Here is a 19,683-nt window from a genome sequence, read left to right as displayed (position 1 = left end):
GAACTTCAGCAGCTAGGGTCTGTAGTGCTTTAATAGCCCGCTCCTTTAACACAGCGAAGTCCACATCAGGGTGTTCCAGGGCCCACAGCCGGAGTTGTTTACGATCCTCAGGGGACCTCATCCCCTGCGCAAATTGCTCCACTAACATCTTGTTGCTATCCGCCTCATTAATAGAGTTCACCCGCTTCAGCGTGCGGAGAGCGGTCTGCAGACGTAGAGCATAGTCCCGAATGCTATCCCCAGCTCGATGCCGGCACTGGTAAAACTGCATCCTCAGCTCAGCTTCGGTCCGGGTCTCGAAGGCAGTCTGTAGCCTCTCGAAGATGGCGGCTACAGAGAGCCGGTCCCCCTCGGCCCAGGTCTCCGCTTCCTGCTCCGCCGCACCGGTTAACTGGCCTAGCACTATCGCCGCACGTTGCTTATCAGTCAGGGGATACAGCTCTAGCAACGGATTAAGCTTCTTCCGGAAAGCCTGTAGGGCATCCGGTTTTCCCGTCATACTGCGGTAGCCAGGCAGCTCCGGGTGCATAGGGCAAGGAAAACGGCATGACCTGAGCAAGCGCGGGGGCCGCGGCACCTCCCGCCGGTACAACCGGGACTTGGGCAGGCCCATTCCCATCCGCGTGTGCCGCTGCGGCTGCGACCACCGCTCCTCCAGCGGCTCCGTCGGGCGCAGACATCTTGTTTCCGTCCCCCTTAGCTCTTTCCGGCCCCTCCTCTCTCGGGGCGGGGTTTTGGCCTTCGCGCTTCTACTGCTCGAGAAGACGCTCGAGCGGGAACTTTTCGCGCCAAAGATGGCGGCTTCTGAAATTTTTCTGCCGGATGCCTCCGGCGGTAACAAGGCGCACCTCTACCTGACGGCAGAGCGGTAAGATCCTGTTCGTGACGCCAAGTTGTCGCGGGCGGGGAGGAGGGTGTCAGCACACCGCGCTCACCCCTTCTGCTCGGGTCCGGCAGTTGCTCCTGGTGGCTCGAGCCGTGGGCCGGATCCCGGGGTGTCTCGAGCGACACTCCTCGCCCGTGAGTGAAAGGGGGGTGTTTGTTGGGTGTGGGGATTGTTATAGTTCGTGACGCCACCCACGGTTGTGGTGATTGCACCACCGCTGCTCAGTGTGGGGGTCCCGGGGATGGTGATGCGGAGCAGCCAGGTGTTGTGTTGCCCCTCCGTGGGTAGGGGTTGGTGATCCCGGGGCCCGGTGATGAGATGTGAAGTGTAGGGCCTGGAGGGCGCAGGGGCGCGGGGGCAGCGCTGTGCCTTGCGGCACTATGGTACTCACTCAGCCTGACACACGGACACAGTTTGTACGGTAAACCAACGGCTGGTAGGACGGTCCCACAGACGGCTGCACCTGCACTCCCGGTAGGTAACGGTGACGTTTCTCTTCCTTGCACCTATGTTGTCTGATGGTAGCGGTGGATTCCCTCCGGTTACCCGCTCCCCGACTGCAATCTGGGCCGGAGGAGCTCTACACTTTGCCCGCAGGCGCTGGCCCTGGGGAAACTTGTGCCTTGGCGGTGGCGGTGTCTCCCCGGTAATGGTCGGGCTGTTGCCGTCAATCGGGACTTGGTTGCTGGGGGATCTGCGTCCCCGTCACTGACGGATTTGGCAAATTTGGCGACTCCTAGCCTTGCCGGGGTCCGAGAGGCCCCTGCCCTGGTGCTGACTGTCCTTCGGAACACTGCTCCAGACCACCGGGCACACAGCCAACGGGGTCCTTCCAGGAACTTCCAAACTGTCCCCCTCCAAACAGTCACCGCCGTCGCTGACCTTGCTGTTCTGGCCCTACACACGGCTGGGCTCTCAGGCTTTCTTTCCTTCTGTCACTTTGCTTGCTTTCCTCCTTTACTCCCTTCACTTTCACTTTGTTGTTTACTTTAGCCCCTGCCTGGGCTACTCCTCACTCCTTCCACTTCCTCCTCCCTCACTCGACTCTCCCTGGACTCTAACTGCCTGGTTACTTCCTGCCTCCAGTGTTGTGAGCTCCTTGGTGGGCGGAGCCAACCGCCTGGCCCACCCCCTGGTGTGCATCATCAACCTCTGGAGGAAGGCAACAAGGATTTCTGGTTAGCAGGTGTGCCTACCTGGAGTGTGGGGTGTGGTGGTGTTGTGACCTGTGTCCCCTGGCTTGCCCAGGGCGACACAAATACATCTATGGGGGTTGCTGCCACTATCCCTGACCCAGTGTATGCCTACCAATTGGTGTGTGTAAGTTTAGTCTGTGGACCGGTAGGTGACCCCATTCTTACCCAGGATGGGATATCACACCTCTGGCTGAGGTGCAATATCTCTGTAGCGACGGAAGCCTCAGGGGCGCCACATCAGCAGGTTTTGTAATTAGTCAAATCAAATCAAATCAAATAAGCTTTATTGGCAGGACCAAATACAAATTAGTTTTGGCAAAGCAGGTGTACAATAGGGACTGGGACTGTGGGGATGGTGGGTGGGGACTGTAGGAAGGATGGATGGGGAACATCCAGGGTGGGGACACATCTAGGGTGGGATCTATGGAAGTCCATGGCTTATGATGGGATATATCCAGGGTGGGGACTGTAGGAAGGATGGATGGGGCACATCCAGGGTGGGGACTGTGGGGGCACATCTAGGGTGGGAGCTATGGAAGTCCATGGCTTATGATGGGACATATCCAGGGTGGGGGCAGTAGGAAGGATGTATGGGGAACATCTAGGGTGGGGACTGTAGGAAGGATGGATGGGGCACATCCAGGGTGGGGACTGTGGGGGCACATCTAGGGTGGGGACTGTGGGGGCACATCCAGGGTGGGGACTGTGGGGGCACATCTAGGGTGGGAGCTATGGAAGTCCATGGCTTATGATGGGGCATATCCAGGGTGGGGACAGTAGGAAGGATTGATGGGGCATATCTTGGGGGGGGACGTTGGGGGCTATGGAAGTCCATGGCTTATCATAGTTCTCTTTCTGGAAGTCTATGGCATTCGCTCACATACCGCGCTGCTATCTCCACTGCGCTCTCTTCTTCCCCCAGCAGGATATATATTTTCTCTTCCTCCTTCATGGAGCTGAAATCCGGGAAGAGATGGGAGAGTCTCCTGAAGTGAGTGTCCCTCACTGCTGAGTACTTGGTGCAGTGTAGCAGGAAGTGGGTTTCATCCTCCACGGCCTCCAGGTCACAGTGTTGGCACAGTCTGTCCTCCCTGGGCTTGTAGCTCTGCTTGTGTCGGCCGGATTCGATGGCTAGACTGTGGGCACTGAGTCTATATCGGCTCAGGGTCCTGCGGTCTCTGGGATTTTGGGAGTTTTTCCAGATAGTTTTTCCAGGGCCAGTCTGTAGTCTCTCTGTAGTCTCTGGTACGAGGTCAGTTTCTGTGAGGTGTTGGTGTCGGTCCTCCAGTCAGTGTGTAGGACATCTTTGCCAAGTAGACCACAGTCTCGTGATGCCCAGGGGGAAATGTGACAGTCACTGAGGCCGCTCTCACTTCCCCTGTAGAAATGTTGCACATAATGTAGGAGATCCACCCCAGATCAGTGTCTGGATAACGCTCTGCAGCGCCGGTGACTTCTCACTAACCACTTCCTATCTTCTCTGTGTATAGGTCCTCGCAGCCGGAGCGGCCGCGTCCTGCGCTCAGTGCCCCCGAGCGATGAGGCAGCATGCTGCACGCTCCTGCCGCGGCCCTCAGCACGCTCCTGTGTGTGCTGCTACTGCCAGGTAAGGAGACCGTCAGCAAGCAGCCACAGCAATGCCTCATTCACAGCATCTCTGGACTTGGATCTGGCGCTGCCTTTTTTAGAGGAATAATGTAGTGCACAGTGATAACTCAGTGAGGTTTATCTGCAGTCCTATGTAAAGCCACAGAGGACACCTGAATGGGGCAGAGTCCTAAACTCAGCTCTGCAGTGTGCTCAGGATATAGGAACACCTGTAGAGTTTCCACCACAAACAAAAGGTGACAGAGCCGCAAAGTGCGCCATTATAGGGGGATCTGCTGCAGACTGGGCCGTTATAGGGGGATCTGCTGCAGACTGGGCCGTTATAGGGGGATCTGCTGCAGACTGGGCCGTTATAGGGGGATCTGCTGCAGACTGGGCCGTTATAGGGGGATCTGCTGCAGACTGGGCCGTTATAGGGGGATCTGCTGCAGACTGGGCTGTTATAGGGGGATCTGCTGCACACTGGGCCGTTATAGGGGGATCTGCTGCAGACTGGGCCGTTATAGGGGGATCTGCTGCAGACTGGGCCGTTATAGGGGGATCTGCTGCAGACTGGGCCGTATGGCGCCTATGGACAGTGTACTCCAGAGCAGAAATCATCTGCTGCAGACTGGGCCATCAGACGCCTATGGACAGTGTATGGTCGGTGCGCTCCGGAGCAGAAATTGTCTGCTGTAGACTGGGCCATCAGACGCCTATGGACAGTGTATGGTCAGTGCGCTCCGGAGCAGAAATCGTCTGCTGCAGACTGGGCCATCAGACACCTATGGACAGTGTATGGGCAGTGTGCTCCAGAGCAGAAATCATAAACTCCCATTGCTTTAACTACAGAGCTATAAATTGGCCATTGTAGGTGGTATTATTTATACTCTGCATGATGGCATTATTTATTCTATATATAGTGGTATTATTTAGTCTATGTATGGTAGAATAAGTTATTCTATATACTGTGTCATGGCATTATTCATTCTATATATTGGGGTATTATTTAGTCTCTGTATGGTGGTATTATTTATGTTATGTATAGTGGTATTATTTAGTCTCTGTATGGTGCTATTATTTATTCTATATATGGTGGTATTATTTATTGTATATATTATTTATGTCATGGATGGTATTATTATTATTATTTATTCTGTATAAGATGGTATTATTTATTCGATATATGGTAGCATTATTTGTTGTATATATTGGGGCATTATTAGTTCTATATATGGTAGTATAGTATTATTTACTCTATGAATGGTTGTATTATTTATGCTATGTATGGTAGTATTATTTTTTTACTTTATTTATATATATATATATATATATATATATATAATTTATGGTAGTATTATTTATTCTATATATGTTGGTATTATTTATTCTATATATGGTAGTATTATTTACTCTATGGTGGTATTATTTATTCTATGTATGGTAGTATTATTTATTCTATGGTGGTATTATTTATTCTATGTATGGTAGTATTATTTATTCTATATATGGTAGTATTATTTACTCTATGGTGGTATTATTTATTCTATGTATGTTAGTATTATTTATTCTAAATATGGTAGTATTATTTATTCTATATATGGTAGTATTTATTCTATATATGGTGGTATTATTTTTTTTAAACTCGTTTTATTGAAAGTTAAGTAAAACATTACATAAAAGAATAAATCAGCAAATTGTTCAGTGAGACAGAGTACATATAGATTGGTTGGTCATCAGGATAATAAAGTAACAACAATCAAATCAGCGTCCATTATTTTCAGCATATCCATAGAGCATCAAACATAGCAAAGGTGTTAGCTCATGAAACACATCCAACTCAAGGCAAAAAAGAAACCCATATTGTTAAGGAGAGTGCAACCCAAGTTTCGGGGAACTCGTGGTATCCCTGATATAGTGTATCATGAATCACATGTGTCTCCTCTCAGCCTACCGGGGCACTACTGGCTATTATTGCGATAATACCGATTGTAGATTATCAGCAAGAGAACCAGGAGATCCGCCAGTCAAGGGCGACCTCATCCATCTACCCCAAATTTTGTCAAATTTAGTTGAAGAGCCTCTTGTCTTATAAACAAATTGTTCCGACGGGATTATAGCATTTACCAATGCAATCCAAGAGGCTCTAGTTGGGGAATGAGTGCTCATCCAATTTAGTATAATGCCCTTCCGGGTCAGAAAAAGGACCTTCTTTATTAATAGGTTCTCATCTTGGGACCAGGAGTGTGCATCTACCACCCCAAATAGACACAGGACTGGGCACATAGCGACCGCTTTTTGAAATATGGCGGAAAGAGTCGTTACAACCTCACTCCAATAGGAGAGAATGACTCGGCAATCCCATATCATGTGCCAGAAATCAGCACCGTCTCTCCCGCATCTCGGACAGCCCATCCCCACCGAATTATTCAGCTTTTTCATTTTGTTCAGTCTCTGGGGAGTAATATAACTTTGGTGTATTATATATAATTGGATCAGTCTATTATTAACAGCAGGAGAGACCAACGTGTGAGATTCGACAATGTCGTCCCACACTACATCATCGATTTCAGGGATCCTGGCACTCCACCTCTCACGGACAGAAAGAGGATTATTCATGGCCTTGGCCCGAATGAGGGAGGAGTATAGTTTAGAAATAAGACCACCAGGGCCTTGTAATCTAATAATTCCAATGACTGGGAAGGAAGAGAATCTAACTCCACGGCCAGAGAACTGAGCTCGAAAGGCGTGCCTAATCTGGAGATACTGAAACCCATGAGATTCCGGCAAGTCAAATTCTGTCCGCAGTTGCGCAAAGGGGCGGAGTTCAACATCCCGGATCAGTGATCCTAGGGAGATTATTCCGCGATTCCTCCATTCACCAAACCCCGGCAACCCACAAAAATGTGGAAGGTCCAAGTTATCCCATAGGGGTGTCTCAGTTGGTACATCCGAAAATCCAAATACGGCTTTAGCCTCTTTCCAGATCCTGGCCCCCAATTTGTGTATCGGGAGGACACGACCCTCAGGGGCCCTCCTGTGATCCGTCAGTAACGGCCACAGGAGATCCACACCTGTGAACTCTGCCAGGAGTCCCTCCGGAGAACCCCCAACCCGGGGGAGTGTCCATGGACCCAAATATTTCAATTGCCCGGCCAGATAGTAAATATAAAGATCAGGAAGGGCCATACCCCCCATATCCTTGGGTCTTTGTAAGTTGGCCAATTGGACCCTTGATCTGGACGAGCCCCAAACAAAGGTAATCATTAGAGATTCCAGGGACCGGAAGAAGGAGCGAGGAATCTGTACAAATACATGTTGGGTAATATAAGGACACTTTGGTTGCACTATCATTTTAAGGAGGTTAATCCTTCCCGCCACTGATAGTGGGAGTTGGCTCCATCTATTAAATTTCTCACCGAAGTACGCTAGTAAGGGGGCTATATTTCTCGCTATCATCTCCGCAGGGCATCCCGCCAGTATAATTCCGAGATATTTGAAATGATCCACCACCGGAACCCTGCATATGTGGTCGTACACCAGATCCTCTCTGTTCCGAGACAGAAAGAGGAGGTACGATTTTGACCAGTTTATTGACAGACCGGAGAACTCCCCAAATCGATCAATCAATTGCACGGCTCTAGGAATGGAGGAATCCGGATCAGATGCAAACAGTAACAAATCGTCTGCGTACAAAGATAAACGTTCATCTCCCTTACTATGTCTCACCCCCCGGTAGACTGGGTCCGCTCGAATGCGCACCGCCAGTGGTTCCATGGCAAGAGCGAACAGGAGGGGGGATAGGGGACATCCCTGTCTGGTTCCCCTCCCCAAAGGAAAAGTTTCCGACACACCACCACCCACCTGAATGTTAGCAGATGGAGCTTTATATATGATCTCAATCCATCTGATAAATTTGTTGCCGAAACCAAATGCCCGCAGCACCTCCAGCAGGTATGGCCATTCTATAGAGTCGAAGGCTTTGGCTGCATCCAGGGAGACCAGAGCCCAATCCTCCTCTAACTTGGTGCCCATCTGTAAGATCACCTGCGCCCTCCTCAGATTATCCGAGGTACTCCTACCCGGAATGAATCCTGACTGATCCTCATGTACTATAGAGGAGACCACTTTATTGAGTCTAGTTGCTAGAATTTTGGTAAGAATTTTGTAATCAGAGTTCAACAAAGAGATCGGTCTGTACGAGCCACAATCCAATGGGTCCTTATCTGGTTTCAATAGCAAGACAATGGTTGCCTCATAAAAGGAATCAGGCAACCGTCCCTTGCGGAACGAGGCTTCAATCGTTCCCAGGAGGGCTGGGGCCAGCTCCCCCTGATATTTGTCAAAAATCTCAATCGGGAGTCCGTCTGGCCCAGACGCCTTACCCTTATTGAGGGTCTTCATCGCCTCCACCAGCTCTTCCATTCTAATGGGCTCATCCAGGGCTGATCTCTGGGCCGAAGTCAACCTGGGAAACTCCAGATCTCGTAAGTACTCAGCAATCTCCTCCCTTGACACGGTCAGCCTGGATTCATACAGGTTCCTATAGAAGTCCAAGAATACCTCCAATATACCATTGACGGAAGTAACTGTTTCTCCACGAGGGTCTCTAATCTTGAGGACAGCAGGTGAGCTATTGGATTGACGCACCAGGAACGCCAGTAAGCTACTGGATTGGTTCCCTTGCTCAAAATACCTCTGGCTCGTGAAGAATACATGTCTCTTAGCCTTGTCTTGCAGATACAATAGATATTTCCTCCCAGCCTGAAGCCAATGAGATCTATTTTCCTCAGAGGGGTCCGAGGTGAATCTATGTTCAAGCACTCTATTTTGGGTGGCCAATTCCTCCTCCTCTCTGGCCGCCTGTTTCTTGAGATAGGAGATAGAGGAGTGGCAGCATCCCCTCAGATACGCCTTAAGCGCGTCCCAATAAGCCGAGTGATTCTCTTCCACGGAGTTCATTTCCGTGTATGCCCCAAGCTGATCAGGAATCCTGTCATTGGCACCAAAGAGTGACAGCCACCAAGGGTTAATTTTCCTTGACAATTTATGAGATTTACATCCTTCCCATTTAATGCCTATCAATACCGGAGAGTGATCTGATACTGATCTGGGCAGATGACATACCGCTTGTATATGGGCACAGACTCTTTCATTTCCACAGATGTAATCAATTCGAGATAATGAGTTTTTCCCCGGAGTATAACATGTATATTCTCTCAGTGCTGGGTTAAAAAACCGCCACATGTCGCACCATCCCACCTCCTGTAGGAATGCACTCAGTCTAGTTTGTATCGTAGGGGAGATCGGGACCTGTCGGGTGCTGAATCTATCCAGTCCCTTGTTATTAATCAAGTTGAAGTCCCCCATGCAGAGCACTAAGGCTTGTGGGAATTGTGAGGCAAACTTAGCCGCCTCATATAGAATCGAGATTCCCGTTGCAGGGGGAATGTATATGGCCAAGACCACTATCATGACCCCATCAATGTGAGCCTGGATAAACACATACCTCCCATCAGTATCCTTTAAAATTTTACCCGGGTCCCACCGCAGTGCTTTGTGGACTAGTACCGATACTCCCCTAGAATATGATGAATGAACAGAGTGAGCTGACCATTGAACCCAAGGCTTTTGAAGCACTCTAGTGGTATCCAACAGTAAATGGGTCTCTTGTAAACATACAATCTGAGCTTTGGATCTTTTGATGTGAGCAAATACTGCCGCCCGTTTCCTGGACGTGCCCAGTCCTCTAACATTCCATGTCATCAAGCTTTAAGCCATGGAGAGATGCCACTTGCTGAATTGCTAGAGAGATATCAAAAACCTAACCTACAGTAGAACTTGGGTAAACGTACCCTTAAATACAAATTGTCGGTTGCGCACGCACAACCGACAAGAACTGGTCCAGTAGTGCGACCAGGAGAGATTGTCCCCAGCAACGACCAGGGTGAACCAACGTGGCTAGATGGAGTACTTGGTACGGGGGTGTCCTCGAAACAAGGACTTAAGCTTCTCCTGCAGTCCAACGTATTGAATTGCCCTGCAACATAGCCTATTAATCGTACGTGGGTAAGAGAACCCAGAGTAAATGGGCATAGAAATGTAGGAAGAAAGAAAGAGAGAGAGAAGAAAGAGAGAAGAAAAAAAAAAAAAAAAAAAGGGAGGGGGGGTGGGATGGAGGAAAGGGGGTGAAAAGTGGGCGGGGAAGGGGTGAGGAAGAGAGAAAGGGGCAAGGGAAGAGGATAGAGAGGAGAGAAATTAAGATGGGCGGAAGAAGAGAGAGCATGAGGAGGAGGGAATATAGAAATATAAGAAGAAGAGAGGTAACGGAGGGCATACTGGATGAAAACTGGGGAAGAGAGAGGAAGGTTGAAGAGGGAAGCTGGAGAGAATAGCAAAAGAAGACTTAGGGGTAGATAGGAATAGAATAGCAAAGATGGGTATGGGGGTAAGATAAAAGAGGCTGAGGGGTTAAACAAGAAAGTGAGGCTGAGAGGGGGGAAAAAGAGATAGGACTGTAAAGGAAATGGGAGGAGAAATTGCAGGTAACCCCAAATTATAAGTGATTATCATATATGGTGACCTTAAAAAACCTTAATATAACTCTAAAGACAAAATTCAGCATCCTGAACCTAAGCGCGTTGCCAAATACTGCAAACCCGGAGTGAAGTCCCCTTTTGGATCGCAAGATGCAGTATAATACAAGATCGCATGAAGGTGATCATTGCACCGCAGTAGCGTTCTGGCGCATGTCCCGCCTGAAGTCAGTTCAATCCGGTCCCACCAGCGATGAGTATTCCAGAGCTCAACAGGACTTAGTAATGATCGCAGTGAACTCAGGTCCCGACACACTCAAAGGCACCACCTCCAGCTGCCCAGCCTCGAGGGGGAGGCCACCCTGAAGGCCGGCACAATGGAAGGCCAATAATAAACACATCCAGTAACTCACATGCTTCCGGGGGTCGCAAGCGCACCAGCGCATCCTGATGGAATCGTCAATTTCTCAGCAAATTGGAACCAAAAGAGCAGGACGCGGACGCAACTGCGATCCTGAGCACCGCACCACTCGTATGGCAGGAGGGGTGAAGGAAACAAAAATATTTTGCGCCTTTAATATCAAGGGACGCCGAATATCTGTATAGGATGATCCTAAAACTATATCAACAGCGATTCCAGACGTCCCAGGAAAAAGAATCGTATCACCGACCTCACTCCAAAGGAGATGAAATAAGCAAATCAGAACCGCGACGCCATCACAACAGCGATCCTCCCGGCGTCGCTCATGGCTGTAACGTATCAGCGCTTCCTCTTCAGCGTGTTGATCCAGTCATCCGCCTCCGCAGGAGATGTAAAGAACAAGGATCGATCTTGATGAACCACTCTGAGACGAGCCGGGAAGATCATGGAGTAAGCAATTTGGTGATCTCTAAGGCGTTTTTTCACCTGAATGAAGGATGCCCTCGTTTTCTGGAGAGACGCAGAGAAGTCAGGGAAAATCAGTATGGGAGCATTATTGTGAAGGATCGGGCCTTTGCGTCGCGCCGCACCAAGGATCGCATCTCTATCCCTGCTGCTCAACAGTCGGGCCAGGAGAGGTCTAGGCTTCGCTCCCGGGGGAGGAGGTCTGGCCGGTACCCGGTGGGCTCTTTCTATAGCGAATGCCGCTGACAGCGTCGCATCAGGGAAAGTTTCAGAGAGCCACTTTTCCATGAACTTACACGGGTCGCTCCCTTCTGCCCTCTCCGGCATCCCCAGAATTCTTAAATTATTGCGACGCAGGCGGTTTTCCAGATTGTCAGCCCTCTGCGCCCAGTTATTTGCCGCGCTTTCCAAAGAGGACAATCTGCCCGGCGTCGCTCTTGCGTCGTCTTCCAGCGTGGAGATCCGTTGCTCCGTCTCCTTAACCCGCTCTCTCAGATTTTGCAGGTCCAGCCTGAGGAGACCCACATCGATCTTAACCTCCTCGATTTTGCCCGTCAGCGACACTTTTGAATCCTGGATCGCCGCAAGTAATTGTGAAGTAACTTGCTGCAAGGTTAGCTCCTGCGGTTCCTTGGATCCGGCCTCCATGCTCTCCTCCTCCTCCGCCACACTGGATTCCCGCTCCGACTGCTTGCCGGCGCCATCTTGCTGGGAGTCCCGGGCAAACTTCTTCAGCTTTTCAGCCGCCGCTGCGCTGCGACTTCTGCTCATGGTACCGATCAGAATGCTCACCGCACCACAGGTAATCCGGAGGTGTATCTAGGCACCAATTTCGGCAGGATTAATAGTATTTATCAGCGTTGGACTGCGGAGCTGCTCTAAGATGCGACCGCTCATGCTGCCTGCTGGCCACGCCCCCCATGGTGGTATTATTTACTCTATGGTGGTATTATTTATTCTATGTATGGTAGTATTATTTATTCTTCATTTGGTAGTATTTACTCTCTGTAAGATAGCTTTATTTACTCTCTGTATGGTAGTCTTATTTACTGTCTGTATGGTGGTACTTTTTATTTTACGTATGTTGGTATTATTTACTCTCTATAGAAAACAATAGAGAGCATATCATTAAATCACCCTAAGTGCAGACTGACGGACTCATATCTAGGGCTGCGGCTTTGTGTACCGGGATATAGAGCCTCTCCTTTCTTGAATTTTCTCCTCAATGCTTTTTAAGTTAAAAAACGCCAGAAACTTGATAAAAAAAAAACAACACAGGTGCAAATGTAATAATGATATTTGTCCCCCAAACTCTAAATTGCGTAATTACGTAGATAATGTATGGTATTATTTAACCCTTTCACCATATTTGACATACAGTTTTGTCATATGACGTGTCCCTGACTTCAATCTCTGACAACAGCATTTAACACGTCTACCAGGGGGCGTCATTCTATACTAGTAACGTGATCGCTGGCCCTGATGGGTTGCAATGGCAGCCGAGGGCCAGAAAAAGACCTCCGTGCTTGTTATGATGATGATGGTTCTCCTGTGGAAGCCAGCATTCAGCCCGCGTTCATAGGAGACCTTCATTTTCACTATACATAGCAGTGCAAATGCAAGGGCCGGTTTTAGACAACGTGGGCCTGACTTGTGCAAAAGTTTAAAGTGGGGCCCTAAATGCTGCCCTCCTGTAAGTTCTGCGGTATACGGTGTATGTACTGAGCACTGACAGGCGGATCCCCCACCCCTGTAACCCCTGCAGTGTGCGGTGTATGGTCTGAGCACTGACAGGCGGATCCCCCACCCCTGTAACCCCTGCAGTGTGCGGTGTATGGTCTGAGCACTGACAGGCGGACTCCCCACCCCTGTAACCTCTGCAGTGTGTGGTGTATGGTCTGAGCACTGACAGGCGGACCCCCCCACCCCTGTAACCTCTGCAGCGTGTGGTGTATGGTCTGAGCACTGACAGGCGGACCCCCCACCCCTGTAACCTCTGCAGTGTGTGGTGTATGGTCTGAACACTGACAGGCGGACCCCCCACCCCTGTAACCTCTGCAGTGTGTGGTGTATGGTCTGAGCACTGACAGGCGGACCCCCCACCCCTGTAACCTCTGCAGTGTGTGGCGTATGGTCTGAGCACTGACAGGCGGACCCCCCACCCCTGTAACCTCTGTAGTGTGTGGTGTATGGTCTGAGCACTGACAGGCGGACCCCCCCACCCCTGTAACCTCTGCAGTGTGCGGGGTATGGTCTGAGCACTGACAGGCGGACCCCCCCACCCCTGTAACCTCTGCAGCGTGTGGTGTATGGTCTGAGCACTGACAGGCGGACCCCCCACCCCTGTAACCTCTGCAGTGTGTGGTGTATGGTCTGAGCACTGACAGGTGGACCCCCCACCCCTGTAACCTCTGCAGTGTGTGGTGTATGGTCTGAGCACTGACAGGCGGACCCCCCACCCCTGTAACCTCTGCAGTGTGTGGTGTATGGTCTGAGCACTGACAGGCAGACCCCCCACCCCTGTAACCTCTGCAGTGTGTGGTGTATGGTCTGAGCACTGACAGGTGGACCCCCCACCCCTGTAACCTCTGCAGTGTGTGGCGTATGGTCTGAGCACTGACAGGCGGACCCCCCACCCCTGTAACCTCTGTAGTGTGTGGTGTATGGTCTGAGCACTGACAGGCGGACCCCCCCACCCCTGTAACCTCTGCAGTGTGCGGGGTATGGTCTGAGCACTGACAGGCGGATCCCCCACCCCTGTAAACTCTGCAGTGTGTGGCGTATGGTCTGAGCACTGACAGGCGGACCCCCCACCCCTGTAACCTCTGCAGTGTGCGGCATATGGTCTGAGCACTGACAGGCGGACCCCCCACCCCTGTAACCTCTGCAGTGTGTGGTGTATGGTCTGAGCACTGACAGGCGGACCCCCCACCCCTGTAACCTCTGCAGTGTGTGGCGTATGGTCTGAGCACTGACAGGCGGACCCCCCACCCCTGTAACCTCTACAGTGTGTGGCGTATGGTCTGAGCACTGACAGGTGCACCCCCCACCCCTGTAACCTCTGCAGTGTGTGGCGTATGGTCTGAGCACTGACAGGCGGACCCCCCACCCCTGTAACCTCTACAGTGTGTGATGTATGGTCTGAGCACTGACGGGCGGACCCCCCACCCCTGTAACCTCTGCAGTGTGTGGTGTATGGTCTGAGCACTGACAGGCGGACCCTCCACGCCTGTAACCTCTGCAGTGTGCGGGGTATGGTCTGAGCACTGACAGGCGGATCCCCCACCCCTGTAAACTCTGCAGTGTGTGGCGTATGGTCTGAGCACTGACAGGCGGACTCCCCACCCCTGTAACCTCTACAGTGTGCGGCATATGGTCTGAGCACTGACAGGCGGACCCCCCACCCCTGTAACCTCTGCAGTGTGTGGTGTATGGTCTGAGCACTGACAGGCGGACCCCCCACCCCTGTAACCTCTGCAGTGTGTGGCGTATGGTCTGAGCACTGACAGGCGGACCCCCCACCCCTGTAACCTCTACAGTGTGTGGCGTATGGTCTGAGCACTGACAGGTGCACCCCCCACCCCTGTAACCTCTGCAGTGTGTGGCGTATGGTCTGAGCACTGACAGGCGGACCCCCCACCCCTGTAACCTCTACAGTGTGTGATGTATGGTCTGAGCACTGACGGGCGGACCCCCCACCCCTGTAACCTCTGCAGTGTGTGGTGTATGGTCTGAGCACTGACAGGCGGACCCTCCACGCCTGTAACCTCTGCAGTGTGCGGGGTATGGTCTGAGCACTGACAGGCGGACCCCCACCCCTGTAACCTCTGCAGTGTGTGGGGTATGGTCTGAGCACTGGCAGGCGGACCCCCCCACCCCTTTAACCTCTGCAGTGTGTGGCGTATGGTCTGAGCACTGACAGGCGGACCCCCCATGCCTGTAACCTCTGCAGTGTGCGGGGTATGGTCTGAGCACTGACAGGCGGACCCCCCACCCCTGTAACCTCTGCAGTGTGCGGGGTATGGTCTGAGCACTGACAGGCGGACCCCCCCTCCACCCCTGTAACCTCTGCAGTGTGCGGGGTATGGTCTGAGCACTGACAGGCGGACCCCCCCACCCCTGTAACTTCTGCAGTGTGCGGGGTATGGTCTGAGCACTGACAGGCGGACCCCCCACCCCTGTAACCTCTGCAGTGTGTGGTGTATGGTCTGAGCACTGACAGGCGGACCCCCCACCCCTGTAACCTCTGCAGTGTGCGGGGTATGGTCTGAGCACTGACAGGCGGACCCCCCCTCCACCCCTGTAACCTCTGCAGTGTGCGGGGTATGGTCTGACCACTGACAGGCGGACCCCCACCCCTGTAACCTCTGTAGTGTGCGGTGTATGGTCTGAGCACTGACAGGCGGACCCCCACCCCTGTAACCTCTGCAGTGTGCGGGGTATGGTCTGAGCACTGACAGGCGGACCCCCCACCCCTGTAACCTCTGCAGTGTGTGGTGTATGGTCTGAGCACTGACAGGCGGACCCCCCACCCCTTTAACCTCTGCAGTGTGTGGCGTATGGTCTGAGCACTGACAGGCGGACCCCCCCACCCCTGTAACCTCTGCAGTGTGTGGTGTATGGTCTGAGCACTGACAGGCGGACCCCCCCACCCCTGTAACCTCTGCAGTGTGTGGTGTATGGTCTGAGCACTGACAGGCGGACCCCCCACCCCTGTATCCTCTGAGATTTCTTTACCATAAGGCGCCATGTTCACCTTCCAGTGACCAGTATGAGAGAGTGTGTGAGAGATAACACCAAATGTAACACCCCTTCTCCTTCAGTCACACCTGAGACCTTGTACACTAATGAGTCACATGACAACGCAGAGGGAAAATGGCTAATTGGGCACAATTTGGCCAATCTCACTTAGGGGTGTACTCACGTTTGTTGTCAGTTGTTTACACATTAATGGCTGTGTGCTGAGTTATTTGCACTGTTATACAAGCTGCACACTGACACTGCACATTGTATCACAGGGTCAGATCTGCAGCGCTGTCCCAGAAAAAGATATAATACATTTTTTATAGAAATGTGAGGGGTGTACTCACTTCTTGCAAGGAAAAGTTAAAAAAAAAACCAATCAAGCAAAAAAACTCCCCAGAAAATAGCCTGGTAACGAAGAGATTATATAGCTTAGTGCGATGATATTATTTGAGCTGTGCATGGCGGTATTATTTAGGCTTTGTATACTGGCATTAAGAGATGTACTATGTCAGCACTGTATTTCGGTATCATTTCTGTACCGTTTGGTAGTATTTTTTTAGGTATTATGAGAAGTTATTTTCCTTAGGTTCTGTATAGTGTCTAATTTTTTTTTCTATGGTTATATTAGTTAAGCTGTGTATGGTGGTATTATATGGCGTATATAGTGGTATTATTTCAGCGCTGGGTGGGAATAATTATTTAGGCTCTATTGGGCAGCTTAATTTAGACTGTACAGTCATATGGAAAAGTTTGTGCACCCCTATTAATGGTAACCTTTTTTCTTTATAACAATTTGGGTTTTTGCTATTTCAGTTTCATATATCTAATAACTGATGGACTGAGTAATATTTCTGGATTGAAATGAGGTTTATTGTACTAACAGAAAATGTGCAATCCGCATTTAAACAAAATTTGACTGGTGCAAAAGTATGGGCACCTCAACATAAAAGTGACATTAATATTTTGTAGATCCTCCTTTTGCAGAAATCACAGCCTCTAGTCGCTTCCTGTAGCTGTTAATGAGTTCCTGGATCCTGGATGAAGTTAGATTTGACCATTCCTGGTTACAAAACAATTCCAGTTCAGTTAAGTTTGATGGTTGCCGAGCATGGACAGCCGCTTCACATCATCCCACAGATTTTCAATGATATTCAGGTCTGGGGACTGGGATGGCCATTCCAGAGCATTGTAATTGTTCCTCTGCATGAATACCTGAGTAGATTTGGAGAGGTGTTTTGGATCATTGTCTTGCTGAAATATCCATCCCCTGGGTAACTTTAACTTCAGCAGCAGTTGTATGACACTACATACTTAGAACATCAAAATCTGCTGCTAAGATGAAGATTTCCCAGAGTTAAAATGATGGTACCATATTTACATACCATTTAAATCTATATCAATCCTAGTAGCTTTCTTTATGTACTGAGCTTGGTTTGGGTGCTGTATGTTTGCAATGAGCGTAGTTCTGGTACTATATTTATAAACTGAGCTTGGTTTAGGTTCTGTATATTTGTAATGATCTTGGTTCTGGTACTATATTTATAAACAGCTTGATTTTGGTAATGCATGTTTGTAATGAGCTTGGTTCTGGTAGTATATTTATAAACTGAAGTTCGTTTTGGTGTTGTATGTTTGCAATGAGCTTAGTTCTGGTACTATATTAATAAACTGAGCTTGGTTTTCATGCTGTATGTTTGTAATGAGCTTAGTTCTGGTACTATATTTATAAACTGAACTTGGTTTTGGTGCTGTATGTTTGCAATGAACTTGGTTCTGGTGTTATATTTATAAACTGAGCTTGGCTTAGGTTCTGTATGTTTGTAAAGATCTTGGTTCTGGTACTATATTTATAAACAGCTTGATTTTGGTGATGCATGTTTGTAATGAGCTTGGTTCTGGTTGTATATTTATAAAATGAGCTTCGTTTTGGTGTTGTAAGTTTGCAATGAGCTTAGTTCTGGTACTAAACTAATAAACTGAGCTTGGTTTTCATGCTGTATGTTTATAATGAGCTTTGTTCAGGTACTTTATTTATAAACTTATCTTGATTTTGGGGATGTATGTTTGCAATGAACTTGGTTCTGGTACTATGTTTATAAACTGAGCTTGGTTTTGGTGCTGTATGTTTGTAATGATCCTGATTCCGGTACAATATTTGTAAACTTAGCTTGATTTTGGTTCTGCATGTTTGCAATGAGCTTGATTCTGGTGCTATATTTTTAAACTGAGCTTGGTTTAGGTGCTGTATGTTTGCAATGAGCTTGGTTCTGGTGCTATATTTATAAACTGAGCTTGTTTTTGATACTATATGTTTGCAGTGAGCTTGGTTCTGGTAGTCCATTTATAAGCTGAGTTTGGCTTTCGTGCTGAATGTTTGCAATGATCTTGGTTCTGGTACTATATTTATAAACTGAGCTTGATCTTTGTACTGTATTTATGTACTACTCTTTGTTATGTTGCATAATTTACAACCCCAATTCTACAAAACTTGGGGCGCTGTGTAAAGAAACAATGCAATCATTTGGAAATCTTTTCTTTGCCACAGAACATAGGACAGAAATCTGATCATTGGACATGTATGCCATTTCATCTGAAAAAAAATAATTTATTTAGAAATTGATGGCAGCAACACAGCTAAAATAAGTATTTGGACAGGCCAAGTCTACCATTGTGTAGCCTCCCCTCTTCTGATATAGGATTCTCACTGCTCCTCAGTCCGGAGTCAGAATATGGTTTACCATTGTCTTGTTGAAATATTAAAGTCCTTCCTTGGTCTGGATGGAACAGATGCACTTCTTATACCTCTATATAAGGCTCAGCATACATAGCGCCTATAATGTGTGAGTTCCCCCTGTGATAGGGTCTAATGTCCCCCAACCATCGGAGATGCAGAACTGTGCGCTGATAAAAAGCTGAATGGTCCCTGTCCTTGTAAGTCCCCGGGGCACAGCATCTGTGGTTTAAAGACAGATTCACATTATGAATCATCTGACCACAGTTTTTCATTTTGCATCAGCCAATTCTAATTAATCTTTGGCCCAGAGGAGACTGCAGCATTTCTGGCTTGTTGGATTCTTGTGCTGAGCTTGTACCCAAGAGTGTAAACATGTTTTGAACTTTGGTTTTGGTACTTCATTAATGTACTGATCTTGGTTCTGGTATTGTATTTGTGTACTTTCTGTTCTTGTATTATATTTATGTACTAAGCTTGATTCTGGAACGTTTCTACAGTTGAAACCAGATGTTTCTCTCCTCTCTCTATAAAGACACATCTGCAGGTTTTCCCTCCGCTTTCTATACAGACACATCTGCAGGTTTTCCCTCCGCTCTCTATACAGACACATCTACAGTTTTCCCTTCGCTCTCTATACAGACACATCTACAGGTTTTCTCTCCGCTTTCTATACAGACACATCTACAGCTTTTCCCTTCGCTCTCTATACAGACACATCTACAGGTTTTCCATCCGCTCTCTATAAAGACACATCTGCAAGTTTTTTCCCTCCACTCTCTATAAAGACACATCTGCAGACGTGTCTTTATAGAAAGCAGGGGGAAAAACCAGCAGATGTGTTTTTATAGAAAGGGAGATAAAAACCTGCAGATGTGTCTTTATAGAGAGCAAATGGAAAAACTTGCATATATGTCTTTATAGATAGTGGATGGAAACTTCTGGTTTCAACTGTAAATTGAGCTTCAGTCTGTTATAGTATTTAAAACTGTATTTGTTCTGGTGCTGTTTTTATGTATTGAACAATCTTGGTACTATATTTATCTATTGATTGTGGCTATAGTACTGTGCTTTTTTGATGTGCTGTATTTTTTTACTGAGCTTGATTCTGGAAC

At 48.9% G+C, this 19,683-nt stretch overlaps 1 protein-coding gene across 1 annotated transcript in view; it reads left to right on the top strand.

The window, feature by feature from the left end:
* Positions 1-3,558: 3,558 nt before the first annotated feature.
* The window catches only part of LOC142281093 (uncharacterized), a 114,872-nt gene continuing 98,747 nt past the window's right edge, over positions 3,559-19,683 (top strand). Inside the window, exon 1 of the mRNA XM_075332817.1 lies at positions 3,559-3,688. Within this exon, the coding sequence (XP_075188932.1) occupies positions 3,631-3,688 (58 nt within the window). The 5' untranslated portion in view covers positions 3,559-3,630. The remainder of the gene's footprint in view (positions 3,689-19,683) is intronic.

This window comes from Anomaloglossus baeobatrachus, chromosome 2 (assembly GCF_048569485.1).
Source record: "Anomaloglossus baeobatrachus isolate aAnoBae1 chromosome 2, aAnoBae1.hap1, whole genome shotgun sequence".
In the NCBI taxonomy this organism is placed as follows: Eukaryota; Metazoa; Chordata; class Amphibia; order Anura; family Aromobatidae; genus Anomaloglossus; species Anomaloglossus baeobatrachus.
Note: the sequence above shows the minus strand (reverse complement) of the source record. Positions and strands in the feature narration are given on the sequence as shown.